Here is a 24,050-nt window from a genome sequence, read left to right on the forward strand (position 1 = left end):
TGGAAGAGAGGGGGAGAGGGGGGAGAGGGGGAGATGGAAGAGAGGGGGAGAGGGGGGGGGGTGGAAGAGAGGGGGGGGAGGGGGGAGATGGAAGAGAGGGGGAGAGAGGGGGGGTGGAAGAGAGGGGGAGAGAGGGGGGGTGAAGAGAGGGGGAGAGAGGGGGGAGAGAGGGGGGGTGGAAGAGAGGGGGGAGATGGAAGAGAGGGGGGAGAGAGGGGGGAGATGGAAGAGAGGGGGAGAGAGGGGGGGTGGAAGAGAGGGGGGAGATGGAAGAGAGGGGGAGAGGGGGAGATGGAAGAGAGGGGGAGAGAAAGGAGGATGGAAGAGAGGGGGAGAGAGGGGGAGAGAAAGGAGGATGGAAGAGAGGGGGAGAGAGGGGGGAGATGGAAGAGAGGGGGAGAGAGAGGGGGAGAGAGAGATGGATGGAAGGCAGAGATGCATGTGAGGAGGGGGAGAGAGGGGGGAGATGGAAGAGAGGGGGAGAGAGAGGGGGAGATGGAAGAGAGGGGGAGAGAGAGGGGGAGAGGGGGGGTGGAAGAGAGGGGGAGAGGGGGGGTGGAAGAGGGGGGAGAGAGGGGGAGAGAGAGGTGGATGGAAGGCAGAGAGCATGTGAGGAGGGGGAGAGAGGGGGAGATGGAAGAGAGGGGGAGAGAGGGGGGGGGGGGGGAAGAGAGGGGGAGAGGGGGGGGGGTGGAAGAGAGGGGGAGAGAGAGGTGGATGGAAGGCAGAGATGCATGTGAGGAGGGGGAGAGAGGGGGGGTGAAAGGGGGTGGAGTGAAAGGGGGAGAGAGGGGGAGAGAGGGGGGAGATGGAAGAGAGGGGGGAGAGAGGGGGAGAGAGGGGGGGTGGAAGAGGGGGGGTGGAAGAGGGGGGAGAGAGGGGGGGGGGATGGAAGTGAGACATGGAGGGGTGGAACTGAGGGAGGTGAATGTGAGAAAGAGGAAAGAACAGAAAACACAGATGAAAGTCAGAGAAAAGGGAGAAAAGGAGTGAAAGATCAGATAGTGAGAATGAGATGAGTGTGAGTGTGTGTGTGTGTGTGTGTGTGTGGGGAGCGGATCAATGACGTTAACTGAGGCTGCGCAGTGCTGCCCCCTGTTGGAGGAAACTAGACCAAACATTCATGAACGTCACAAACGTAATCCAGAGCTTTTATTTTGAAACAATTACTAAAGTTAGTGTTTAAGAACAGACTTTCTGTGAATGTGCCTGTAAATGCACTAAGGTATCGAATCTTTGGAACTTTTCCTGCAGTTTCACAAACATCAACGAAATAAAAGCCAATATTTGAGGAAGACCAAGGCAAAGGAGGCCTGTGAGAGGTCTGTCGCCAGCACCTCAGCGTGAACATTTACGCCGTCAAACACGACTAAAGGCTCAATATAAATAAAGTTCATTCACCGTACGGAACGCGTACCAAAGGCGATTATTCAAGGCTTCACAATATCACATTCCTTCACGTCTCAGTCAACGCAACAGTTTTCACACAGATTTGGCAAATATGAAAGTCATCCTCTACTGGTCCAGCTGAGGCTCATGGGTAATGTAGTGCAGGAGGGAGTGCTATGACCTGACATCTGAAGGGAACTCTGCTGGGGACCAGGATGGATGCAGCAACATCTACAATGCTGATTATTGTTGGACCGATTGAAACGACCTTCGGGTCAATAAAAACATGGACATAACGCGGCACAGTGAGAAGACCTGGTCCGTGAGACAGGAAGTAGGACCCTGTGGCAGGTGGGAACGGAAGTCACACGAAAATGAGACCCATCAACATTCTGCCGTCCGCACGGGTAGAAGGCAGCGAGCTGCCACGGCTCACGGGCAAAATTCCACCGAGGCGGCGCCATTCAGAATTCAACCTTGCAGGCGGGGAAGGTCTCCTCCTGCATGGCGACGGTGCTGTTGCTGCCCAGCACAGTGATCAGCAACTCCTTCAAACGGCTGTGGGCGTCTTGGTACCAGTCGTGCATGGGCAGCGAATCGAACGTTGGTATGAGAGTCACCTGCAGAAGGTCCAGCAACACCAGCCAATCAGAAAACAGGCGCTCAGAAGCATCGCTCATCTTGATCTCACCGACCTGAACCTCCGGCCAACTGGACTTCCCTTCCAGGAGAGCGTCCAGGATGCTCCGCATGGCCACGGGCTTCACGTCATCGTCTCCACTGATGATGTAATGGAGTGAGCGGAGACATCTGAAGAACTCTGCATCCACAGTGGCAGCAGCACGGCCGGACGGCAGGTAGGCCAGGTCCACATGGATCACAGAACCCCCCGGATCCGTCAGCCTGGAAGCTATGAAACGGTCCAAAAGCATTAGAGCAAGCTCAGATGTCGGGAGTTGCACCGAGCCTCGGGACTCTGCAGGCCTACCTGAGGATGAAGCTCTGGCAGCTGTCCTGGCTGCTGCCGGCGTGCTGGTGCTGGAGGACCCGGTGGGCCCGCCTGCTCTGCTCTTCCCATTGTGGAAGGTGGCGCCGGATGAGTTCAGCTTCGGGGCCGAGCCTGTTGGTCTTTTGTTCTTGGCCGCCGCCGACTTGATGTTCCTGTTCACGCCCTCCGACTCTGCGTCAGCCATGCAAGCTCCAGGCTGAGAAGGTAAAGGGGGGAGATCCTTGATGGGGGCTGGCGGTGGGTCAAAGGCCAGCTGGACGCCGGCGTGGGAGTACGACGGGAGCGGGTGGCGAGAGGGCGAAAGGCTGTCGGAGTCATCAGAGTCCTCCGTGCTCAGGAGAAGGTCAGAGTCTGACCGGGGCTGCTGAGGAGGCGCTGCTGGACGGTCGCCTTCAGAGGAGGGCGTGGAAGAGGGATCCTCGGGACACTGAAGGCTCTCGGGGGTCCTGGGGTGATGGAACTCACAGGGGGACACCAGACAAAGATCCACGTCGTGGGCAGCAGCTGACTCGAGGTGTGACAGCTCAGCCACCCCGTTCGCTTTGGGGTGGGACCCGAGCGGCGAGGCGGGCCCAGAGACATGTCCATTCGAGGTGGACGCGTGCCCCCCCACTGCTGCCGAGTCGCCAGATTCCCCACCTTCTGTTAAATGTGCCGCACCATCAACCTTCTCTGAACTCTCTCTGGTCGAGCCCCCGTTGCTCTTTGGGCCATTGGCAGAAGGTTCTGTGGTCTCACAGGACGGGTCAGGCTCCAGTCTTCCAGTTTGGGGGGGTAACCGCTTCAGGAGAGGGGCCTCCTTCTGATTCTTTGATCCGGCAGGAGCTTTCTTGGGAAGGCTCACGTCTCTCTTCAGGCTGGCAGACTTCCCCAGAGCCTTTCGGACCTCGGTACTGGCCGTGGCCACACCTGAGGCCTTCTTCAGGTCCTTCGTCCCTGCTTTGGTACTTTTGCTGCCGTCTGCTTTCACGTCCTTCTTACCGTCTCTTCTGGGTTCTGGTTTGGTATCCTTCTTCAGTTTGGCAGCAGGAGCTTCTTTCTTTGCTGCTTCTTGTGTTTTGTCTCCACCCTCTGCGACACTCGTCTTTTCCTCCTTTACTTCTTTTAGGAACTCCTTCTTTGGGGCAGTTTTTCTGACAGGTTTGATTAATTTGGATTTGAGGTCAGCGTCCTTTATTCTGGGCTTGTCGCCTCCATCCTTCTTTTCTTTGGGTGCAGCCTCACTCGTTCCTTTGGGCTTCAGTTTCACGTCCTTTTTCTTTAGATCCGCAGGTCCAAGCTCCTCTTTCCTGGAGGAACCACCTGCTCTGATGTCTTTGCCCTTCATCTGAATACTTTCGCTGCTCTCTGTTTTTTTAACTTGCTTCTCATTCTTGGGTTTTTCCAGGTCCTTCAGACACACGACCGGATGTTTCAGAAAACCCAGGTTGTTGATTTTCCGGAGTCCCTCCAGGATTTTGGCCTGCGGTGTGCATCCTGGAAAAAGGACACGGATGATCTTCTCCTGGGGGCTGAAAGGGTGCCAGACCAGCAAGGCACAGATGGAAACGAGGCACGGAAGTGGTGGGTCTGCGACCGGGCCGCTGGTGTTCGGCCACATCTCCATTAAAGTCTCAAGATCTTTGCTCCCACTCAGAGGGTTGAGGACATACAGCTCCAGACGGCCAACCCCCATCTTTTGAAACAAGATCATTGGTTCTATGCCAGCCCCTGCACGTGCACTGAGGGTTTGTGCTTGGATCTCTAGTCTTTGTAAGTGCTGCAGAGTGAGTGCTAATTCATCACAGCTCCGCAGCAGGCTGGGGTTCTCCTTCGGGAACCCGAGTCTGTCCGGAGCGTTGAGGAAAACCACCCCGATCTCAGGCGAGATCAGGTTTCTCATCTGGGCTTCTTCAGCGTGCGACTCAACAGAGAGCTCCTGCTCCACGGTCTTCCTCAGCAGCAGGCTGTTGAGCCCGGGGAGGTTGTCCACGCCGATGTGGGTCAGCAGCACAGAGTCGATTCTGTCCAGGTGTCGGACCAGTTTCCAGAAGCAGGACCGAGGATCAGAGCCGCCATTGACCAAAATGTTGAAACCGTTGACGGAGAAAAAGGCCGAGTCTCCCCTCCCACCGGGGAAGATGTAGCAACAGGGTCGGGACAACTTCAGAAACCCCACCGTGGAGGCGGGTTCCAGGAGGTCGAAGGGCGACTCTGGCTCCAGGGACTCAGAGAGGTACTCTGTAAACTCATGTAGACCCTCCATTTGTGGGAAGCATGGCGGAGGATTGACCTGGAGGTCAACAAAGCCTTGCAGGTTCTTCCTCAGACCAGGATCCTGCCACAGACCGAAGGCCGGACAGCTGAGGGTTAGGCTGGTCTTTGCTGCAGGATGGTCAGAGGCCTTCTCCTGGCAGAGTGGAGGAAACATGCCGATAAAGAACCTTCTGCTGAGAACATCAATGCAAATCACCATTCCTTGGAAAATTCCCCGGGACAACATGGACCGATCGGCTGCCCTGTCGACGGTGGAGGCCGAGAACCCGGGTGGACCGTGCTCATGACCCTGCCTTTGGCTCAATGCCCCCAGCCCCCCTCAGAGTATGGCAGCTGGGGGCAGGAGACCTCCCTGACCGAGGACGTTCCTGAAAATATGTTTGGGTCCACACGAGTGTTGAAGTCCCCGACCCGAAGGTGCAGGGAGCGACCCTAACGGACCCCTCCACCACAGTGAGGTGGAGCTCCACGGAGGGGTGGAACAGACGGTATCTACTGTAAATAAGCTTCTGCTGACTAACAAACCAAATTAGTGAAGGGCTGAAGCTCCGATTTACTTTATATTCTCACCTATTGAAAAGCTACATCATGAGATGTTAAACCACTAAACTGGCTCGACCATTTTGGGGTTCTGGGGAGGGAAAGCGCTCGTATCAGCAGGCTAATGTTGGCTGAGCACCATCTCACCTCTTCCTCGTTGAAGATGTGCAGCAAGTGGTTGAGAGAGAAGCGTCCCGTCTGGAGGACAAGATCTCCGCTGTCCTCCTCAAACTGACCAGCCAGAATCAACAGCTTGTGTCTGGAGGGACTGGAGACCAGCTGCTGGACCTAGGACCAGGAATCAGATGTTAGATGGTTCCGAAAGTGTCGTCCACAGACCATGTTGGTCCATCCCGAGGTCACCTCAGAGCAGACAAAGTCAAGAGCTGGATTCAGCACAACTTGAGTGTCCAGAACGTCTCCATTGTGATGCAGAGTCCGCTGTCCTGTGGGACACAAGAGGACATCATCACCTCCTGTCTAACCCAGCACCCATCGCGGGTCGAGAACATCCGCACGTGAACACTTGCTCATCAGGACGAAAGATTTGACTCTTCGCATAAATGTAGGTGTGCTCAGGTTTGTGGGCGGAGTCTTCTCACCTGGGACGTGTTCTGAGAGGAAGGCCGAGTGTCTGGAGACAAAGAGCTTCAGTTGCTGATCCAGAACGGAAACGTCCAGATCTGCAGCCCAGCACCGCACACCTGCACCGGTAATTAACGCCCATTAAGACATGCACCCACACAACGAGGGCCAAACGGCCAATCAGCACCCAGAATATACAAAATAAAGAAAACTGAATATTTAAAAGAGGAACACAAAGTAGAAACTTGTTACCAGCAACAGGAGTAACGATGACAGAAGAGCAGAGATGAAACAGGATTATAAAAGTAAGGTCACGTGACATTAGGAGGCGCTAACGGACACATAACGGTTACATTAAGGACGTGAAAACAATCTTCCAACTGTTTTGGATCTGCGCTGAACTCGGACACAAGTTGGTCTTTGGATGCGACCGAAATGTTAATCTGACTACGTGTTCTTACGCCATGTGGTCCAGGGTGGCCAGATCACCTGTGGCGGGGATTTCCTGGACCAGTTAAGACCCACTGGGTCAGCGACGGTGCAGTGTTGCCGCCACCTGAAGATTCTCAGCTAAAGCTACAGAACTTGAGGTGTTTTCAGAGTTGTTTTCAGTAGTTTTACTCTTGTATTTTGCGTGGAAACTCAACGGCGTCTCCCGACTCTTACTTAGGATTACAGCGTTATATAGAGGGGATCAGAGGCTGAGCTAAAGCTACATTCTGTTAGCCTTTTTTAACTCTTAGTCGTGGTGGTGGGTTCCAGAGGCAGACCCGTTCAGCTTTATCAGCACCAGTAAAGGAAGCTGAACATCTCTAAAGCTAATGCTAACATTAGAATTGCACACGCGAATAAAACCAAAAGGAGCCAGACAGTAACCTTTAAATGTTGTTCAGTGAGGCCACACAAGGAAATCAGAACAGGAAGTGAGGGTCAGAGCTGCGGGTTCCACGATTCCAACTGGACCACACAGAACCAGACCTGAAGCAGCTGAAGAGAGACTCTAAACGGACCGTCGGGGTGTGTGTGTGTGTGTGTGTGTGTGTGTGTGTGTGTGTGTGTTTCAGCACGCGTGCAGGATTCGTAGAACCAGACCAAAGGTCAGGGTAAGAATTTCTTTCATTTTGTCGCATGGACGTTTGTTCCTGATTGAAGAGAAACATCGTGCTGTGTTAAAGGGTGTAAAAGCAGGAAGATGAGTCAGATGGACACGAGCATCATGTGGGTTTGGAACACGTGATGTTCTGATGTGAGGCTTCATCTGTTGACCCAAACCCAGAATCACAAGCAGGTCCGGGGGATGAAACGTTCAGGAAAATGACCTTCCAAAACCTCAGAAACCTCAGAATAAAGACATTGATGATCAAATGGTCATTGATTTAACACAGATCTGAATGTTGTGGCCGAGAACCAATAAAACAACGTCATGACATGATGGTCAGAACATCTTCGGCAACATTTAATGCTGTCATACAACTTTAAAGTCGTGATATTTCAGAGACACGCCGAACTTGACCAAGAAACATCAAAACCTGAGGCAATCTGCCGGAGTTTCCATCTAAATTCGCCGCGTAGCGGGGCAGAAACGGGAGGAGGAAGCTAACCTCGTTAGCCCGATGGGTTCGAGGCTCGGAGTTTGAAAAAGTTGTCAGTGGCGTGAAGCGGACCCGGAGGAACTCATCGAGCCACATCGATGGTCCCGGAAAAACTCGAACAAACTGAAGAACTTTTCCCGACCCCGTAGCGGCGGTTCCGCTTCTGCTCCCGTTAACTTCCAAACTCACCGGCATCTATCTGCAGCAGCAGCCGCTCCAACAGGTCGACCGACCGCAGCGCCCCGACCACCACCAGTATCGAGTAATCGGTCACAGCGGGTAGAACCGAGCCGTATGTGGCGGAACCGGGACCGCCGCCCAATTCTGTTGCTGGTGTCGCAGCTGCCACCGCCGCCATCGTGGTCAGGACAGTCGGCCGATGACGTCACAGGACATAAACACCGACAAACTCACCAAAGGCGGGAAAACGACTTAACTGGCGTACAAACCGACCAATCAGAAAGAGAGTAGAGCACCACGTGGTTGCTAGTGGGAACAGCTGGTGCGTTCAGGAGCTACCAAAAACCGGGGAAAAGTTTTCAAAGAGCGAATACAAATAACTCAAAAATGATTTGGCGTCAAATATATATATATGTGTGTATACGTTAAATGTGTTCTCTGTATCTAACTCCTCTACATTGGTGAGGTAGCGTAAAACCACATGCTTGACTATAAAGACGATTCTTACTTAAGAAACTCAACCCGAACCTCACAAAGACTCTGAATGGTGCTCAGTGCGGCTCAGCCCTCGAAGAGGCGTGTTGAGACCTCAAGGCCTCCGGATCATTTCACTCTGAATCCAGACAGCGGAGGAGGATGTTGGAGTCTGGATTAAGAACCTTTGAAGAAGCACATCAGGCTGCACTCATGCGTCCAGACTCCCTCCTACAGGTGTCTGGATTCTAGGAGCAGAGGTGTCCTGGCTCTGACGAAAGCCCGAGTTCTAGGCTCCTCGAGACACAACGAGGAGCTGAAGCATGTGCAGAGACAGCTGAGAGGACAGAGAGGACTGTTGGAACCTGCAGAGAGGCCTCCTCTGGCATAGGGCGGTAGAACACCTGCTGGACATAAAGAGACGTGGCCTTTGGTCCAGAGGAGATGTCCTCAGCTTTGACACGTAGCTTACGGTAAAGAGGTGGCAGCCATGGAAACATGTCTGTTGCCTGTTGCTCAGTGCAACCTTCTCCAGGTGTGAAGGCAGCTGGAGCGTTACCGAGAACCAACGTCCTCGTGGCGGCGTGACGGGCCCACGTTCACGGGCTCCACACGCTGATTCTGATCAGGTGACCAGCATCGAGGACGGCTCGCTTGGTAAATATGCGGGTTGTGAAAAAGCTCAAACTCAAGCAAAAGGGCCCGGACTGAAGTCCTGTAAACGGGAATAACTTGGTGTCATGTGGCCCAACTCAAGTGTCCAGTAGGTCTGCACCAATTACACATTATAACCGTGTTATAACAGACGCTGACCTACGAAGCTTTTTAGCCCAACACAAGATGTCATGAATGGGGCAACATGTTCAAAGACATGTAGCATATAGAGAGAGCATGTTCTATTAGTCACCGACTCCCCTCTCTCCCTCCCCCATCTCTCCCTCTCTCCCCCTTCTCTCTCTCTCCCTCCTCTCTTTCCCTCCCTCCCTCTCTCTTCCTCCCCATCTCTCTCTCCCTCCTCTCTTCCCTCCCTCCCTCCCTCTCTCTTCCTCCCCATCTCTCTCTCCCTCCTCTCTTTCCCTCCCTCCCTCTCTCTTCCTCCCCATCTCTCCCTCTCTCCCCCTTCTCTCTCTCCCCCTCTCTTCCTCAACCATCTCCATCTCCTCTCTTTCCCTCCCTCCCTCTCTCTTCCTCCCCCTCTCTCTCTCCCTCCTCTCTTTCCCTCTCCCACCTCCCCCCATCTCTCTCTCTTGGAATAAAAAGGATTTCAACTCCCCTGACGTATGGTGGTCACGTGGCTGCCGGCTCTCGCGACACTTCCGCTTCAAAGAACAAGCGCAAACGAGCTCGTGCAGCGCATCAGCTGGGATCAGAACGGCTTTTTGCCACGTTTCGGATTTAAACTTGTTTGAAATTGGCGTCATGTCCCAAACGGGGGCCCCGTCGTCAAACAGCTGCGGATTCTTTGTGAAGAAAAAGAAACGTTTTTGTAAAATGATCGCTGCAAGTGGGAAAATCTACTGTGGCGAGCACGCGACTATGGTGAGTTTAGGGACACTAAGGTTGTAGGAAAATAAAACATCCGTTTTTAGCCGTTTATAAACTAGAGGCTGCAGTATAAGTGTTACATAGTAACAAAATCATAACACGTTTGGTAAGTTATGTTTTGGTTAGATTCATTCACTCTACGGGCGTTCACACACACACACACACACACACACACACACACAAGCTTTCCAAGAACTCTTATGAGCTAGAATTCAGCTGTGTTTCATGAAACTGTTTGCATGGATGACCTTTGGATCTGACCCACTGTCCAACTTTGAACGGTTTCTTCAGCTTCTCTAGGATCTGTTGGGACATTTGTGAGTCTTCTACAAACTCGGCTGAATTCCTATGCAGAAGGGATCCACGACCTCCTACGTCCTCTTCCTCTGCTCCATTTTCAAAATAACTATAATTAGGAAAAACTCCCCTTTAACAGGAAGAAACCTTGAGCAGGACCAGGCTCATGTAGGGGGACCCTCCTGCTGATGGGGGGGGGTAGAGAGGGAGGAGAAGGGGGAGGACTGGTAGAGGATAGAATAGGTAGGAGAGGAGGAGAGGAGGGAAGGGGAGAGGAGAGGAGACCATGACCCAATGGGGTGACAGAGGCCTGTCAGGTGATCATGGTTCTGGACCCCGGCAGCCTCGGCCTCTAGCAGCACAGCTAAGATGTGACCTAATGATTAGATAATTATTTCTATATTATTCTATATAATTATTATATAACCTAATGATTAGACGACCCCCTAAGGATGATAATCTGTCTGATTCCTGGTTGAAGGAAACCAACTGACTCAAGTAATGACATGAAGCCATTTCTGAAGCCGTCATTTACAACATCTACAATCTGGTGGTTTATTTTGAGTTTTATTGTTTCTACATCATAGATCCAAACATAGAACATAAACAATGATGATACTGTAAAATAAAACTGATGAAGACAGTTGTGGAGGTCAGGATGTAGAGGAGGAGGAGGAGGGCTTTGGGAGCTCTGGAATTGTTGTTTACTTCTTTTTCCAGAACCTCATCTTTTTCCAGAACCATCTACAGAAGCTTTTTTTCTTCTGCTTCTTTGATAACTGAAGCTGCAGAAATGAGAGATTGTGTTTTAGATTTCACTGAACATCATCTGAAATCTTCTGGAAGAGGAACAAAGGCGAAAGCATCTCACCTCAAGTTGGAGGATTGCTTCAGAGAGCCTCTGGAGATCCTCTTTAGTCCTCTCCTGCTCCTCTTGCCTCAAGCGTTGGCTCTCCTGGAACTTGTGCTCCAGCTCTTCGTTCATCTGGACCCATTTTTGAGAAGTCCTCTCCCACCGCTGATGAACATCAGCCAGCATCTTGTTATACGTCTCCTCTTTAGTCAACAGCTGCTGCTTCATTGACTCCTCTTTTTCCATGATCTTCTCATTATATTTGCGTTGCTCTTCATCAAGTAGTTTATTGAACTTTTCTTCTTGTTGAAGGAGCTGCTGCCTTAAGGCCTCTTTCTCTTCATTAGATCTTTGCCTTTCTTCCTCCAGCTTTGTCTCAAACTCCTCCTCAATCACAAGGAGCTTCTGATTCAGGCCTTCCTCCTGCTCCATCAGCTCTCTCCTGTGTGTCTCCTCGTTCTCCTGCTGCTGACTGTGGAGGGTTTCCTCCAGAGAAGCACATTTCAGGTTGCTCTCCTTCAGAGCAGCTTGTGTGCTGTTCAGCTGGGTCAGGGTCTCCACATGGGCCACAGTCCTCATCTGTTGCCTCTTCACTGCCCTGCTGAGCTGCTCCTCCTTCTCTGCCAGGGCTTCTCTGAGCTGCTGGACCTCTTCCCTCCAAGTCTCCATTGATGATTCCAGTGGTTCCTGCTCTGCCTTCAGCTGCTGAGTTCCTCTCTGTGCCATTGATGCGTCTGCTGGTCACCAGTGTGGTACAAGAGTGTTGAGCTCCTCAGGCGTGTGCTGATGAGGTAGAGCTGATGGGTTTGATACAAAGGAGATCAAAGACTAAAAGGCCAACTTAAGATCAAAGAGAAAAATGACAACTTAAGATAAAGTTGGAGGGTTCTGTTCCCTCAGCTGAAGGTTCACTCAATCAATCAATCAATCAATCAATCAATCAATCAACCAATCAATCAATCAATCTTTATTTATATAGCGTCTGTTACTGGGTAGAGAGAGGAGAAGGGGGAGGACAGGTAGAGGAGAGAATATAGAGACCATAGAAATACATTAATTATAATAAACTGCAGGTAGAGTTGAGTGGGTCAGCGGGGTCGGAGGTCAGGAGGTCAGTATTTCTAAAGCTGTCATTTACAACGTCTACATGCATATTAAAGTCTCCAATTCCATCAGAGAAGGGCTGAAAACACACAAACACACACTTTTCTCACTCCCCCCAGTTTTTAGACTTAAAACACTGAAGCCGGTTTTTGCAGTGGGAATTTCTGTGGCGTCACAACACTCTTCCTGTTTTCAGGAGGAAGCAGGAAGTAGGATCGTGTGTCCTCTGGACCCCAAACAGTGAGTCAGCATCAATCATTCGTCTTATTGATCAACTCGCTGTGAATCTATATCAGTTTCATTTGTGTAGAATTGTGATGAGATAATCAGACATTTGTCATTGTTGAAATCATTACTGTATTTGGTGTGTGTGTGTGTGTGTGTGTGTGTGTGTGTGTGTGTGTGTCGTTAGCACAGTAGATGCTGAAAAACTAAGTAAACACTTGAAGAAATGCAACTCCAGGCAGAAACCCACACCGGTCAGTCTGAGCTCTCTGAATTATCACTGATTTGGTGGGAAAGGGGCCATAAATGTTTGAGTTGTGTGTTTGTAGGTTTATTATGTGGAGAACATCAACTCGGGGTCGGCTGACGTGGATGAGGAGGTCCAGCAGGTAAATCATTAACTTCATGCATTAGAAAAGGAGGCAGAGATCAAGACACCCCACCAAAGAACAAAGAAAACGTCCGTGCACAACAGATGTGTGGCTAACAGGTGTGTTTGACCCAGGTGAGTCTGAGTGAACTCAGCTGGTCACAGGTGGAGACGCTGTTGGAGCGCCTGAAGGTTGCGTGCACAGGTGAGGCCACGATGTGTTCCTCCTGAAGTGTTGATCCAGCAGCGAGGTCCAGAGCGGCCCCCTGAGGTGACTCCTGTTGGTTTGCTTCAGGATTACAGTGTGATGTGGAAGAGCAGCTCCTGTCCCACCCGGTCCTGCAGGGTGAACTCCACAATCCCAAGAATGGAGACTCCGCCCACAAACACCTGAAGCAGCAGGTGTTGGTTAAACTTTGAAGTCTTTTTCCATCGAGTGTTAAATGGGAGTCATGTGACCATTTTAGTGATGACTTACTATCTTCCTGATGGGAACCCTGAAGATGTTCCTCCCCAAACATCATGAAACGTCCCTGTTTGTTGGCTCATGTGTGTCCATCAAGCAGATTCTGATCCAGGTCTTCTTACCAGCCGGGTTTGTCCAGTCCTCTATCTTAGGTCACTTGGAGTCTTTGGGGCTTCTGGGACGAGGTCGCTGCTTTGTGGAGTTTGGAGCTGGTCGAGGGAAATTATCCCACTGGATTCATGAAGCACTGAAGACCCCCGAGCACCTGGAGACCCAGGAGGACCTGCAGCTGCTGCTGGTGGAGCGCTGCACAACACGATTCAAGGCAGGAACCCCCAGATCCAGCTGGTGGCCTGAGCTGGTCCTGCTAGATTAACCCGCTCTCTGATCTGTTCTGGTCCAGGTAGACGGGAAGCACCAGGACAGCAGCGCTACATTTGAGCGGCTGCATGTGGACATAGAACATCTGGACTTAAGTAAGAGGCCGCGTGGACCGTCTGGTTCCAGGCTGAGGGTTCTGCTCTGAAGTGACTCTGATGTTCGCAGGCAAGGTTCCTTTGCTGCAGCGCTGTAAACTGCCCCTGGTTGGTGTTGGGAAGCACCTGTGTGGAGCAGCAACAGGTGAGTCCTCATGCTGGCTCCTTACTCGGAGCGAGGGAAACCTTCACCCACAATCCTCTAAAATATGGGGCCTGTGTGTCTGACGTCAGATCTGGCTCTACGCTGTTTGCTGGAACCAGCAGGATGGCGAGACGAGGCTGGAGCGAGCCTCAAACGTCCCACGAACGAACCCACCGGTCCTGCAGCTCCTGGTCCGGTTCTGGGCCTGGCCGTGGCGCTGTGCTGCCACCATCGCTGCGAGTGGCGCCATTACGTTGGGCAGCGGTTCTTTGCTCAGCGAGGACTCGGAGCCGCAGAGTTTTCAGCATTCTGTCGGATGTCCAGTTGGGCCACGTGTGGACTCAGGGGAAGCAAACCGGACGGAACCGGAGAGCACGAGGGACAGGAAGTGACAGGAGAGCACGAAGGACAGGAAGTGACAGGAGAGCACGAAGGACAGGAAGTGACAGAGGAGACGGAATCTGTGAGCCGGTAAACGTCTCACACAGGAAAATCTGTTGACTTATTTATTGATTCAGCCTGGTGACAAGTCAATAATCAGCCCATAAAAGTCCAACTGAGTCAGAGACACATTAAAGAAGGGAAATACCAAAATATCTCAGTTCCTGTTTCCTGTGCAGCTTCCTGTCGGCTGAGGAGCGCCTGCGGATCGGCCGTCTGTGCAAGCGCCTGATCGACAGCGGCAGACTTCACTTCCTGAACGCCAGAGGCTTCGATGGGAAACTCAACTATTATGTCAGCAGCCAGGTGACCCTGGAGAACGTCCTGCTCGTCGCCTCGTCCTCGTCTTCGTCCTCGTCCTCCTCGCCCTTGTGACCAGAGTTCAGCTGCACCCTTTCTGTTGCCTAAATGTTTAAAAATAACGTTCTAAACGTCCAGTTGAGATTAAAGTCTGTGTTCAGGCCTGACTGGTGACTGTAACTTGAGTAAAAACAACAACTGACAAATGTTCAGAATGAAAACACTCTGGCGGTCGCAGATGCTGACAGATGTGAGTTCACGTGCTGATGCTGTCAACAGGTGCCGCTGACACGGCTGTCGCCGTGGCGACGCGGTGCATGTGGAGGATGGCGTGCGATCTCTTCCTGGCCTCCTGGATGTACGTCAGCATGAACTCCCGTCCAAACATCTCCCGGTCATCTTCCTCCTGAGTCTCCGTCTTCTCCGACACCAGCGTCACGTTCAGGGTCAAAGGGTTGTCCCGGAAATTCACAAACCTGCTCCGACATAAAAACAAACTGTTTATTGGTGACACCGAGATGAGACCCGTGTGGACCCGAGGCGGGTCGGCGGGTCAGCCCGTGGGCTGCTGGTGAGGCTCGCTGGCCTCCAGCCAACCTCCAAGCTCATCAGGTGACCTGGTGAACTTCTCACCACCTCCAACATTTCAGGGTCATTGTGACTAGGATCACTGGTTGAACCTCCTCAAAGCCCAATCAAACCTTGAACATCTCAGCTGAGAACCCAGGCCAGTTCCATAGTTCTTCATAAAGCACCCCCCCACCCTCACACGTGTTGCTGTGCTGTCATGATGTTTGGATCTGTGGGGGTGTTTAATGATACGCATCATTCACATCTAATAAAGGTGAATAAACCCAGGCTGGCAGTGGAAGGGACACACCTGAGGTTGGACATGTCCTCCATCAGCTGAGGGATGTCCGTCAGTTTGTTGCTGCTGAGGACCAGAGTGTCCAAACTGGCCATCCTGCTGATGTTCTCTGGAAGGGTCTCCAGTTGGTTCCTCTGCAGCCACAGCGTGTGCAGCTTCTCCATCCTGAGAGGGAACAGAAGAGCGTGATGGGCTGGCGGCAGGCCAGAGCAGGTGGCGGCGCTCCCCTCACACCTGTGGATGTCCTCAGGGAGGTGCTGCAGGTGGTTTCCACCCATGTCCAGCCACTCCAGCATCGGCATCCCAACTACACAGTCTGGCACACGGGTGAAGTTGTTCATGGACAGATCCAGGTGCTGCAGTTTCTTCAGGTTCCTCAGCTGATGATCGGGACACAGAGCAGGTCTCAGGTCAGAGGTCTGGTTCAGGCTTTGATCTGGGAGCTGGTTCGTGTTGTTTCGTCGTGTTTTATTCTGGCTCCACTCATTTTCATGAGTTGAGCGTAGGGTCGTAGGTTCACCTGGTTTGGGAGCTGGTCGAGGTTTCGGTTCATGGCCAGCTCCAGTCTCTCCAGACTCTGACAGCAGCCCAGTTCTTCAGGAACCAGCTGGATCCTGTTGTAGCTCAGCAGCAGCTCTTTGAGCTGAGGCAGCTCCCCTGAAAGCAGAACTAAAGGTCTGACTGCTTCGCCAACATCTGCACAGAGGAGAACACAGTCTGTAACCCAAGCAATGACTGACCAATCTGCCGGGGGATGTTTGAGATCCCATTGCGGGAAAGATCAAGAACCAGGAGGTTCTGAAATCTGGAGATAAATGAAGGAATCGTTTGCAGGCCGGTTCGATGAATCTGCCACTCCTGGACATGTGGAAGCTGGACAAGACAGTCCGGCAAAGACTGTTTGGAGAGCAGAGGAAGGTGAGACGATAGATACCGAGATCCTCTTCCTCCGCTCAGGTCCATCCACCTGGGAAAACGACTTTATGTGAGGACTTCACCTTCCAGTCCTCCTGCTCGATTCGAAGGATGAGACGTCCTTCTTCTGACTGCAGCTTCTCTTTGAGCTTGGCCAGAGTTAGCCGGTCCTCCCAAACACTCGTGTCCAGCCTGAAAGGACAAGATGAAGCTGAGCTGGTTGGACGTGATGTGACAAAGCTCACAAACCCCCGATGGAGGAGAATCCCAAAGACATCTAATTCCACTGCTGGAGGGCTGTCGTCAGGAGCTGAATTGGATTTTCGTTACTGTTTGTGCTCGTGGTCCTTTCTGATGTGTCCCCATGTGACCGATCAATAACGACTCAGTACTGGGTCCAGGGTGGACGCCGCCTCTGCCCTGAAGCCAGCTGAGATATGTCACAGTGTCATCACTGACGACCTCCTACTGTGGTCCAGGAGCTGCACCGGAGGGGGTCGCCGTGGCAACACAGGACCGGAGCAGACGCCCCTGTTTCGCTGCCTTCTGACAGACACATCAAGGTCCACACGTCCCTTTTTATTAGCTTTTATTCCATCAGGGAACCTAATGCCTGAATCTAGCTATCATGAGATAGTTTGCTATAGTTTATAGTTTAATAGTTGGTTAACTGGTGGGTTGTTGCACTTTACACTGACGATAAAAGCTCGTCATCCTCATCTTCGTCTTCTGTTTGAAGCTGTCAGATCAGCTGTGACCGATGGAGAGCGTTTGAGTCTGACCTGCCAGTGACGCCACCCTTGGTCTTTCTCCTCCTCGCCTCTTCTTTTTCCTCCTCCTGGACTTTCCTGATCCTCGTCTCCCACAGGGCTTTTATGGAGTTGACCGTCCCGCACGCTGCCACGCCCACCATGATGACCACTTCCTGGCGTCACAAAAAGTAGGAGGAGCTCTGAGCTGCGGCCTTCGGGTGCATCCTGTCAGGAATGACATCAGAGAGTGATCGTGCCAGTGCACGTGTACGGTGCATGTTACGCTGCTTAGATTGCCAACACAAAGTCTATTTATTCCAGTAATTGAGTTCATCGTGGTAACAGTTTCATCACATCGTGGTCAGAACACAACTCACTGGTTAATGGGGGAGGGGGGGGTAGAGCGAGGCGCTGTGCTGTGACGTGCACGTCAGCACATGGATGTCCTAATAAAGTCACATGGTCCACTAACACACACACACACACACACACACACACACACACACACACACACACACACACACACATGCCCCAGAAGCGCCGGTCTTTGTGTAAGAAACACGACCTTTTTTGGTCACTAACCTTCACAAATCATTTCCTGTCACATGACACAGAAGTGATGTGAACGATCAGAAATCAGATCAATAGTATCCTCACCCCGCGACAGTGCCGCCGTCCTCCATGTCTGTTCATGAAACCCGACCTCAGACGTGTTTGGTAAATTTAGCCTGGGGTCATGTGACCCCTTCAAAGACTCGCCCCAAGGCCTGATGGGAACTGGTGTTCAGATAACAGAATGACATCATCAGGTACCAAAACCATCAGGCTGATTATCGCCACATTTTCAACGAACCCTTTTCTTTAATTCTGTTTTGGAGTTTTTAGTCGTTGGCGTTCGGGAAGCGGTTGATGACGGATGAACAGTTACACACGTAAAGACTTATTTATATTGTTATTTACCAGCAGAAGCAACAGTCTTCAGTCACTCCAACTTTATTCATTTCATAAACTTTTACCCAAATAATACAAAAAACATACTAGAGAAAACTCCGGACAAATAATGAATGTAACGTAACCAGCATCACCAGTCCAAACTGGAGCAGTTCGGATCCCCTCGGACGACAGGGCAGGTCCACTCCGAATCATTAGCAGCTCATTATTGATCCAAAGTAATCATCCATTTAACTAAGAGAAACAAAAATCTAAAAAGTCTAAAACTGTCATCAGGAAGTTTCACAACTTCACCGTGTCAAACGTTTCTGGTTGTGATGGAAACGGTGTGACGAGCCTCCTCCTGGCGTCTTTCTCAAAGGCAACTATGAGGCAAAGAACCACGGCAGACAGGGAACCCAGGGTGTCGGGACAAGGGGCACTTTACAGCGTGACGCAGCATCTTCACCACCCCAGGGGCTGATGGGAAACATCCCTTGGACCTTTTACTTGAGGTCCAGCACCATACAGGCTGGGTTCTCCAGGTACTCCTTCCACAGGTTGGAGAAGCGACACATGGTAGCACCATCAATGATGCGATGGTCCGCCGACCAGCTGACGTTCATGATGTGCGCCCGGACCACCTGACCGCTAGTGTCAAAACGAGGGAGGATCTGTGGAGAGACGGGCTCGTGCTCAGGACAGCAGCGTTTCATTCTGTCCAATCTACACACTTGTACGTTTGCTGATTTCTCCCTGTAAATGTTCAGTAAGCTGTAACTGTTGGAGCCACGTTACAGCCTGGAGCTCCCGCGGCCTGGATCTCAGGCAGCCTGGAGCTCAGGCGGCCTGGAGCTCCCACAGCCTGGAGCTCCCACAGCCTGGAGCTCCCGCGGCCTGGAGCTCCCGCGGCCTGGAGCTCCGCGGCCTGGAGCTCCCGCGGCCTGGAGCTCCCGCGGCCTGGAGCTCCCGCGGCCTGGAAGCTTTGGACCCACCTGGATTTTTCCAAGAGCTCCGATAGCAACTTCAGGAGGAAGAATCACCGGCTTGGCGTATGTTCCTCCGATCTATGAGACACGGACACACACAGTCGTCACCACACATCTGCTAACGTGTCTCAGCTTTATTCCTGCTCTGACTCACAGATCCGATGTTGGACAGCGTGAAGGTTCCTCCACTCAGGTCAGCTGATCCCAGCTGTCCAGCAGCCCCGAGCACCTGCAGACGGTTGAGTTCCTGAGCGATCTGGAGCACACTGAGCACCTGCACATTCTTCACGTTGGGCACCAGGAGACCCTGGGTGGTGTCCATCGCCAGACCAATGTTATGGGATGCCTGAACCAAGTCAGAGAAACAAGCTAAGTTCTACTGCTCCTCTCAAAGGGAACCCAGCCCATAACGCGGGGCCTCGAGTTCAGCTCAGGTTCTGTCACCTTGTACGTGATGTTCTGGCAGGCCTCGTCCACAGATGCATTAAGAATGGGAAAGTGCATCAAACCAAGAGAGGCGGCCTGAGCCAATCAGAGCAGAGCATTAGCATCAGCAGCAACAATCGTCATGACAGTCTACTGGTGTACCTTGATAAAAAATGGCATATAACTCAGCTTGACCCCCCGAAACTCAGCAACGGGTTTCAGATCTTTTCTCAGAGCCACCAGACGGGACAGGTCCACTTCATCACAGTACCCAAAGTGAGGGATCTTCAGAGCTGCTGTCATAGTCTTCACCATGGCCTTGTGGAACCCTGCACACAGGGACACTACATTTACAGCAGCCCACAGAACATCACTGGTGCGGTACCGGTACCGGTAAAAGCTTCTGGGTGAGAGGAGGTTCAGGAGGGACGCTGCCCAAATGACACTTGATCACGGTGTAAAGGGAAGCAAAGCAAAGTTAGAGAGGTTTTAGTCCCCACAAAATCACTAAAATAGGTAAATGGGAAGAGGTTTGGTAGGAGTAAATATATTAAACATGATAATGGATGCCCTCTGTTTATTTTATCATGTTCCAGGTGTAAGAAACATTAAATTAGCCTTGTCCGAGACATAGCTGCAGACTAGAACGTGCTCAGGGTAAAGTTGGTCAGTGTTAGGGCGCCACCTTGTGTTCGTACATGTCTAGTGTTCCCGCTGGGCTTTAGACTCAGCAATTTCTCTTTTAATGTACAAAACCCAAATATTCCTCCTACTGCTAATTTGATGAGTGTGTCGACGTCGTGGTTTGACGCTCATTTCGTGAGCACGCGCTGCGCTCAGGCAGAATTAGAAAATCATCGCACAAACTTCCATGGAGAGGGATTCGTTTCGATGAAAACACATCACAATTCTGCCTGAAAGCTTCATTAGCAGGTCCAGGACACTCGGACGCTGAAATAATCCTAATGTGAAAAAAATGCTGTAGCAAATCTAAAAATGTCAACATGCTAACGTGCTAACTCACGATACACTGATTCCACTGTTTGGTTGAATGATCGTGATTCAATAGATTTAGTCTCTGGAGATATGATGTCAGACCTTTGAGCGGCTCTGTGACATCTTTGCCAGTAAAGACAGGTTTGGGCGATGTGGGCGGAGCCTGGAGCATGGCTGCAGGGCTCACGGCGGTGGCCGGGGGTGGGGGTGGGGTCGGCGCTGGGCTGGGAGCCGGAGGTAAGATGGCTCCTGTCTGCTTTGCCAGGTAGTTGAGGATATCCTCCTTCAGGATGCGTCCGTCCTTCCCCGTCCCAACCACTTCACTCAGCTTAATCTGAAAAGATGTCAAAACCGTGGCCGTGTTACAAAACCTTCAGAGGCTAAACAAACACTTTTAACAGACGGTGCAGGCGAAGAAAGAGTGAGGCTGAAATCACTCCTCCTCACGAAATAGTGCACCAACCACTGATCAACATTCCCCAGTTGAAAGCAGGTTTTGGGTTCATCAGTGGTCGGTCAACAGTCACATGACCTGCTGCCTGTGGGTGAGCGTGTGATTCCTCACATTGTTCTCCATGGCCAGGCGGCGGACAGCAGGTGTGGCCTGCGTCTTTTGGCCTTTGATCTCCTGGTGGGTGTGTTCCTCTCGAGCCATGGCGGGAGTTTCCACCACGTCCTCCTCCTGGATGACCTCTGAATGGCAACAAGAACTGTCAGAGCTGAACCAGAGCTCCAGGTCACAGAGGACAACCACTGGTGGCCTCACCTGAACTGGACTCTGTCTCAATGTCCACGAGCGGTTTGCCCACCAAAGCGGTGGCTTCCACGTCATAGTAGAGTTTTGTGATGACGCCATCATAGCGGCTGGTGATGGTGACCGATGCTTTGTCACTCTGGACTTCACAAATGCTGTCAAACTGCGACACGCGGTCACCCTCCTTTACATACCTGAAACACACACCAGCACCCTTAGTCACTGGAACTGTGCGTGAGTGTGTGTGTGTGTGTGTGTTAGGACATACCACTCCTTCACTGTCACCTCCATGATACCCTCGCCAATGTCCGACAGCTTGAACTGGATGATGGGTCCTCGATTGACTTTGAGGGGAAAAAGAAGATGACGTCATTACCGTGACCTTTTGACCTGTAGGAATGGATACGTAGACAGACAGACAGACACACCCACAGACAGACAGACAGACAGACAGAACCCCATTTTGAGGAACGCTGGTTTACAGCTTCTCATATTATGCTAACATCATGAAAATGAAGCTAGTTCCAGCAATTCTCTCTCAGACTGTTTTGACAGAATAGCAGCGCAGGAGCTCTGATCTGTGCCCTGATACGCGTCTCTGGGACATTAAAGAAAGGAGGACGTGGATTCTGCTCTTCTGGACTCACCAATGGCAGCATGCAATGACCTGCTGTTCAGGATCTTCGGGCTTCGTTTACAGGCGACGCTGAGCGACGGCACCGGTCGGAAACATCTGACATGTTGCATCCGGAAACACTGACAGCGATACTGCTGAGTCACCTGACAGAGGGAGATGGACAACACATCAGCAGACGTGCGGAAAAAACAATCCCTCGATGCGTCTGTACCACCGCGATACTGTCGTGCACTCGGTGTATCCCACAATGCATTGCAAAAGTAGCAGACAACCAGTGCTCCCTCACTGTTGCTTGTCTGGGGTCAGGCCCTGGGATTCTGGAAACAATTTTGATTGTATAAGACGCTATATAAATAAGGATTGATTTGATTTGATTTGACCAAGCAGTACATCCCATCATCCTTTGCGCTCACACAAGAAAATCTGGACATGATGCTCATCATCAATTACCAATTAAGATACATTTTAATGACACTGAATATCAACAAAGAGACGACAAGAAGATGTTTGACCACATTTAAGATTGGTCAAAATCAGGTCCCCTGACCCGACCCAATCCTTTCAGGTTCTGGACTTAACCAGAGAGAGAGGACAGGCGGAGAGAGGGAGACAGATAGAGGAAGAGAAGGCAGACAGAAGAAGACAGAGAGGGGTAGACAGGAAAAGAGAGGGAGAAAGGTGGCTAGAGACATCTGACCTCCCTGACCTGGACCTGGATGCGTGGATATTCTGAGAATAAGAAAAACATGTTACTGTTGTCAAAGTGTCGAAGACTCTCTGGCATTTCCGCTTAAGTACTTTAAATCAAGCTCAAACGGTGGATTTTTGGCTGCTCTCAAGAAACGGACACAGTTTTGCTGTTAGCTTCTTTTGCTAACAGAAGTAAGAGTCTGTCTCTGGACAGAATTAGCGTTACAGTGTGTTAGAGGAGCTCCGCTGCCAGTGACGCGGCACAGCGATACTTTCACGCAGAACCCGACGCCTGCAAGGCTGCTGTAGAATGAAACTCCTTTTCTCACCAGTCGCCTAAACACACTGAAGGAGCTTCTCGTCAGCGCCGCCATCTTTTTTCTGCCGTCGCTTCCGTCTACGTCACAGACACGCGCCCCCCTGAGCAGCCAATCACGTGCGGTCCCTGCTGGGCCGAAGCTCTCACCAAAACTACTCCCGACTAGAGAAATGTAAACGAATTAATCTCACTTCAGCGCTACATTTAAACCCTGTAATTTATCTTAAAGGACTTGTATGCCCGTCTGTGGACAAGGCTGGTACTGCGACCGCAACCAAAACACTGCGACCCGCCCACCCCCAGGTTGCCAGTTAGGTTCCAGCAAGAACTTGTACATTTTGTCCAATTCGAGGAGCCACCTGCATTTGTTCTATGAACAATCATACACAACGTTATTCGACCGTAGTGAATGTTTGAAATGTTCGTCCCTACAATGTTGGGAATCACAACTTTAGCTTTTAGCTCCAGAAATGTCAGACATTTGTGATAAGAAACCTTCGTAGCTGCAGCTCAGTGGTAACTGGCAACCTTGACGCTGAAGCGCTCCTCACTTCCTGATTGGTAGATCAGCGGGGGCGTGGACATGGGGGCGGGGCCACAGAGCAAAACACTAAACATAAACAACCTTATTTCTGACACTTTTTCAATCAGAATATTCTGGCTGGACGACTGTTGTCATGGCCACCAGCAGTTCAAATGAACATCAATCTTTAATGTATGTCTAATTATCAGGGCCATTTTAGGATAATTTGTAAATTTCCCCGTGTGGGACAATGAAGGACCTGAATCTGAATCTAATTTTAAATAAAGTCCTTACATACCGCTCCATTGTTATCTGTGCACAGACTTCAGGAACGATGTCGTGTCACTTAAATCCATCTGCAGCCGGCTGCTTCATTTCTAGGCGTGTGCACGTCGCATAAAGAAAACTTCCATATTATATTCCTGCCTCTTCATTTTGAAGCAGGATCTGGAGCTGAGGGCGATGTTCTTCTGACACCTTCTGAAAACACATGACTGGGGTTTCTTTGGCCTCTGTGTTGACATAAATGGCGACTTTGATTTCAGGGTGACATACTTTGCTATTGACCCTGTAATGGAGTATGAATGAATGAATGAATGAATTTTATGAGGTCACAGCAGTGGGGAATGGCTGTTCTCTCTGGGTTCTGGGATGAGGCTCTGCACCCTTGTGGCCTCTGAACATGACAGACATCCTTCTGTCTCACAGAATGGTGAGTTAACCAGCTTTGTCCCATTCATGTGTTCATTTCACCCCCTGGATTTGAGGATGGGTTTGACCCATGGTGGAATAGCAGCAATGACCAGCAGATGTTTCTGAGGACGCAAACTCCCAAACTGTGGAATGAATCAGGCTCCAAACATGTGAGACTAATAAAATAAACAATAAAATGCTGCCAAACCCGTGGCTCATCCATCAGGATCTTGCTCCAGTAATTAAAAGGCTTCATCTGTGGACCCTAAAAAGACGTGAGACAGTCCGACTACAGAAGCTACGAGCACATT

The 24,050-nt window shown here is 51.2% G+C and overlaps 5 protein-coding genes across 9 annotated transcripts; 1 reads left to right on the top strand and 4 right to left on the bottom strand.

Annotated features, from left to right (window-relative positions):
* Positions 1-1,137: 1,137 nt before the first annotated feature.
* On the bottom strand, positions 1,138-7,750 carry map1sa (microtubule-associated protein 1Sa). The gene is made up of 7 exons (XM_057037533.1): positions 7,561-7,750; positions 5,797-5,898; positions 5,558-5,640; positions 5,342-5,482; positions 2,378-4,787; positions 2,085-2,299; positions 1,138-2,009 (listed from the first exon to the last, which is right to left on the bottom strand). The coding sequence occupies exons 1-7, from the start codon at positions 7,727-7,729 to the stop codon at positions 1,854-1,856; spliced, it is 3,276 nt and encodes a 1,091-aa protein (XP_056893513.1). The 5' UTR covers positions 7,730-7,750; the 3' UTR covers positions 1,138-1,853.
* A 1,569-nt stretch (positions 7,751-9,319) lies between these two features.
* Positions 9,320-14,414, top strand: trmt13 (tRNA methyltransferase 13 homolog). Of its 2 annotated transcripts, none has more exons than XM_057038389.1 (11): positions 9,320-9,564; positions 12,021-12,064; positions 12,237-12,303; positions 12,379-12,438; positions 12,555-12,624; positions 12,715-12,821; positions 13,025-13,210; positions 13,289-13,361; positions 13,432-13,506; positions 13,596-13,977; positions 14,127-14,414. In XM_057038389.1, the coding sequence occupies exons 1-11, from the start codon at positions 9,445-9,447 to the stop codon at positions 14,320-14,322; spliced, it is 1,380 nt and encodes a 459-aa protein (XP_056894369.1). In that variant the 5' UTR covers positions 9,320-9,444; the 3' UTR covers positions 14,323-14,414. The 2 variants fall into 2 exon arrangements, with proteins under 2 accessions (XP_056894369.1, XP_056894370.1); XM_057038390.1 differs by lacking the exon at positions 9,320-9,564 and adding an exon at positions 11,366-11,511 and having other exon boundaries at positions 12,242-12,303.
* LOC130528719 (trichohyalin-like) lies at positions 10,416-11,446 on the bottom strand. Its single transcript, XM_057038394.1, has 2 exons — positions 10,739-11,446; positions 10,416-10,652 (listed from the first exon to the last, which is right to left on the bottom strand). Exons 1-2 carry the CDS (start codon positions 11,444-11,446, stop codon positions 10,572-10,574), a joined length of 789 nt encoding a protein of 262 aa, XP_056894374.1. The 3' UTR covers positions 10,416-10,571.
* Positions 13,999-17,545, bottom strand: lrrc39 (leucine rich repeat containing 39). 3 transcript variants are annotated; one of them, XM_057038393.1, is made up of 8 exons: positions 17,365-17,528; positions 16,813-17,007; positions 16,114-16,222; positions 15,856-16,012; positions 15,636-15,772; positions 15,350-15,495; positions 15,128-15,280; positions 13,999-14,723 (listed from the first exon to the last, which is right to left on the bottom strand). In XM_057038393.1, exons 2-8 carry the CDS (start codon positions 16,941-16,943, stop codon positions 14,504-14,506), a joined length of 1,053 nt encoding a protein of 350 aa, XP_056894373.1. In that variant the 5' UTR covers positions 16,944-17,007; positions 17,365-17,528; the 3' UTR covers positions 13,999-14,503. The 3 variants fall into 3 exon arrangements, with proteins under 3 accessions (XP_056894373.1, XP_056894372.1, XP_056894371.1); XM_057038392.1 differs by having other exon boundaries at positions 15,128-15,495; positions 17,440-17,545; XM_057038391.1 differs by having other exon boundaries at positions 15,128-15,495.
* A 214-nt stretch (positions 17,546-17,759) lies between these two features.
* On the bottom strand, positions 17,760-22,749 carry dbt (dihydrolipoamide branched chain transacylase E2). 2 transcript variants are annotated; one of them, XM_057038387.1, is made up of 11 exons: positions 22,534-22,749; positions 21,525-21,657; positions 21,146-21,221; positions 20,890-21,071; positions 20,689-20,816; positions 20,226-20,457; positions 19,290-19,456; positions 19,146-19,223; positions 18,856-19,047; positions 18,708-18,779; positions 17,760-18,386 (listed from the first exon to the last, which is right to left on the bottom strand). In XM_057038387.1, the coding sequence occupies exons 1-11, from the start codon at positions 22,576-22,578 to the stop codon at positions 18,219-18,221; spliced, it is 1,473 nt and encodes a 490-aa protein (XP_056894367.1). In that variant the 5' UTR covers positions 22,579-22,749; the 3' UTR covers positions 17,760-18,218. The 2 variants fall into 2 exon arrangements, with proteins under 2 accessions (XP_056894367.1, XP_056894368.1); XM_057038388.1 differs by lacking the exon at positions 22,534-22,749 and adding an exon at positions 22,212-22,233.
* Between the last annotated feature and the right edge of the window lie 1,301 nt (positions 22,750-24,050).

Source organism: Takifugu flavidus, chromosome 7 (assembly GCF_003711565.1).
Source record: "Takifugu flavidus isolate HTHZ2018 chromosome 7, ASM371156v2, whole genome shotgun sequence".
NCBI classification, from domain to species: Eukaryota; Metazoa; Chordata; class Actinopteri; order Tetraodontiformes; family Tetraodontidae; genus Takifugu; species Takifugu flavidus.

Bases quoted from the DNA above. Each gene is read 5' to 3' on its own strand.
- map1sa (XM_057037533.1), bottom strand. From the start codon at position 7,729: ATGGCGGCGGTGGCAGCTGCGACACCAGCAACAGAATTGGGCGGCGGT. The intron at 5,899-7,560 runs GTGAGTTTGGAA...TTACCGGTGCAG, and splicing joins GCTGCTGCAGATAGATGCCG to GTGTGCGGTGCTGGGCTGCA. The intron at 5,483-5,557 runs GTGACCTCGGGA...TCCTGGTCCTAG, and splicing joins TTGACTTTGTCTGCTCTGAG to GTCCAGCAGCTGGTCTCCAG.
- trmt13 (XM_057038389.1), top strand. From the start codon at position 9,445: ATGTCCCAAACGGGGGCCCCGTCGTCAAACAGCTGCGGATTCTTTGTG. The intron at 12,625-12,714 runs GTGAGGCCACGA...GGTTTGCTTCAG, and splicing joins CCTGAAGGTTGCGTGCACAG to GATTACAGTGTGATGTGGAA. The intron at 13,507-13,595 runs GTGAGTCCTCAT...GTCTGACGTCAG, and splicing joins CCTGTGTGGAGCAGCAACAG to ATCTGGCTCTACGCTGTTTG.
- LOC130528719 (XM_057038394.1), bottom strand. From the start codon at position 11,446: ATGGCACAGAGAGGAACTCAGCAGCTGAAGGCAGAGCAGGAACCACTG. The intron at 10,653-10,738 runs GTGAGATGCTTT...TCATTTCTGCAG, and splicing joins AAGCAATCCTCCAACTTGAG to CTTCAGTTATCAAAGAAGCA.
- lrrc39 (XM_057038392.1), bottom strand. From the start codon at position 16,943: ATGGTGGGCGTGGCAGCGTGCGGGACGGTCAACTCCATAAAAGCCCTG. The intron at 16,013-16,113 runs GTGAAGTCCTCA...CTCTCCAAACAG, and splicing joins TCGAGCAGGAGGACTGGAAG to TCTTTGCCGGACTGTCTTGT. The intron at 15,496-15,635 runs GTGAACCTACGA...CCCGATCATCAG, and splicing joins TCGACCAGCTCCCAAACCAG to CTGAGGAACCTGAAGAAACT.
- dbt (XM_057038387.1), bottom strand. From the start codon at position 22,578: ATGGCGGCGCTGACGAGAAGCTCCTTCAGTGTGTTTAGGCGACTG. The intron at 19,224-19,289 runs GTACACCAGTAG...TGATTGGCTCAG, and splicing joins ATATGCCATTTTTTATCAAG to GCCGCCTCTCTTGGTTTGAT. The intron at 18,387-18,707 runs GTGGGTCCAAAG...GTCTCTCCACAG, and splicing joins GAGCTCTTGGAAAAATCCAG to ATCCTCCCTCGTTTTGACAC.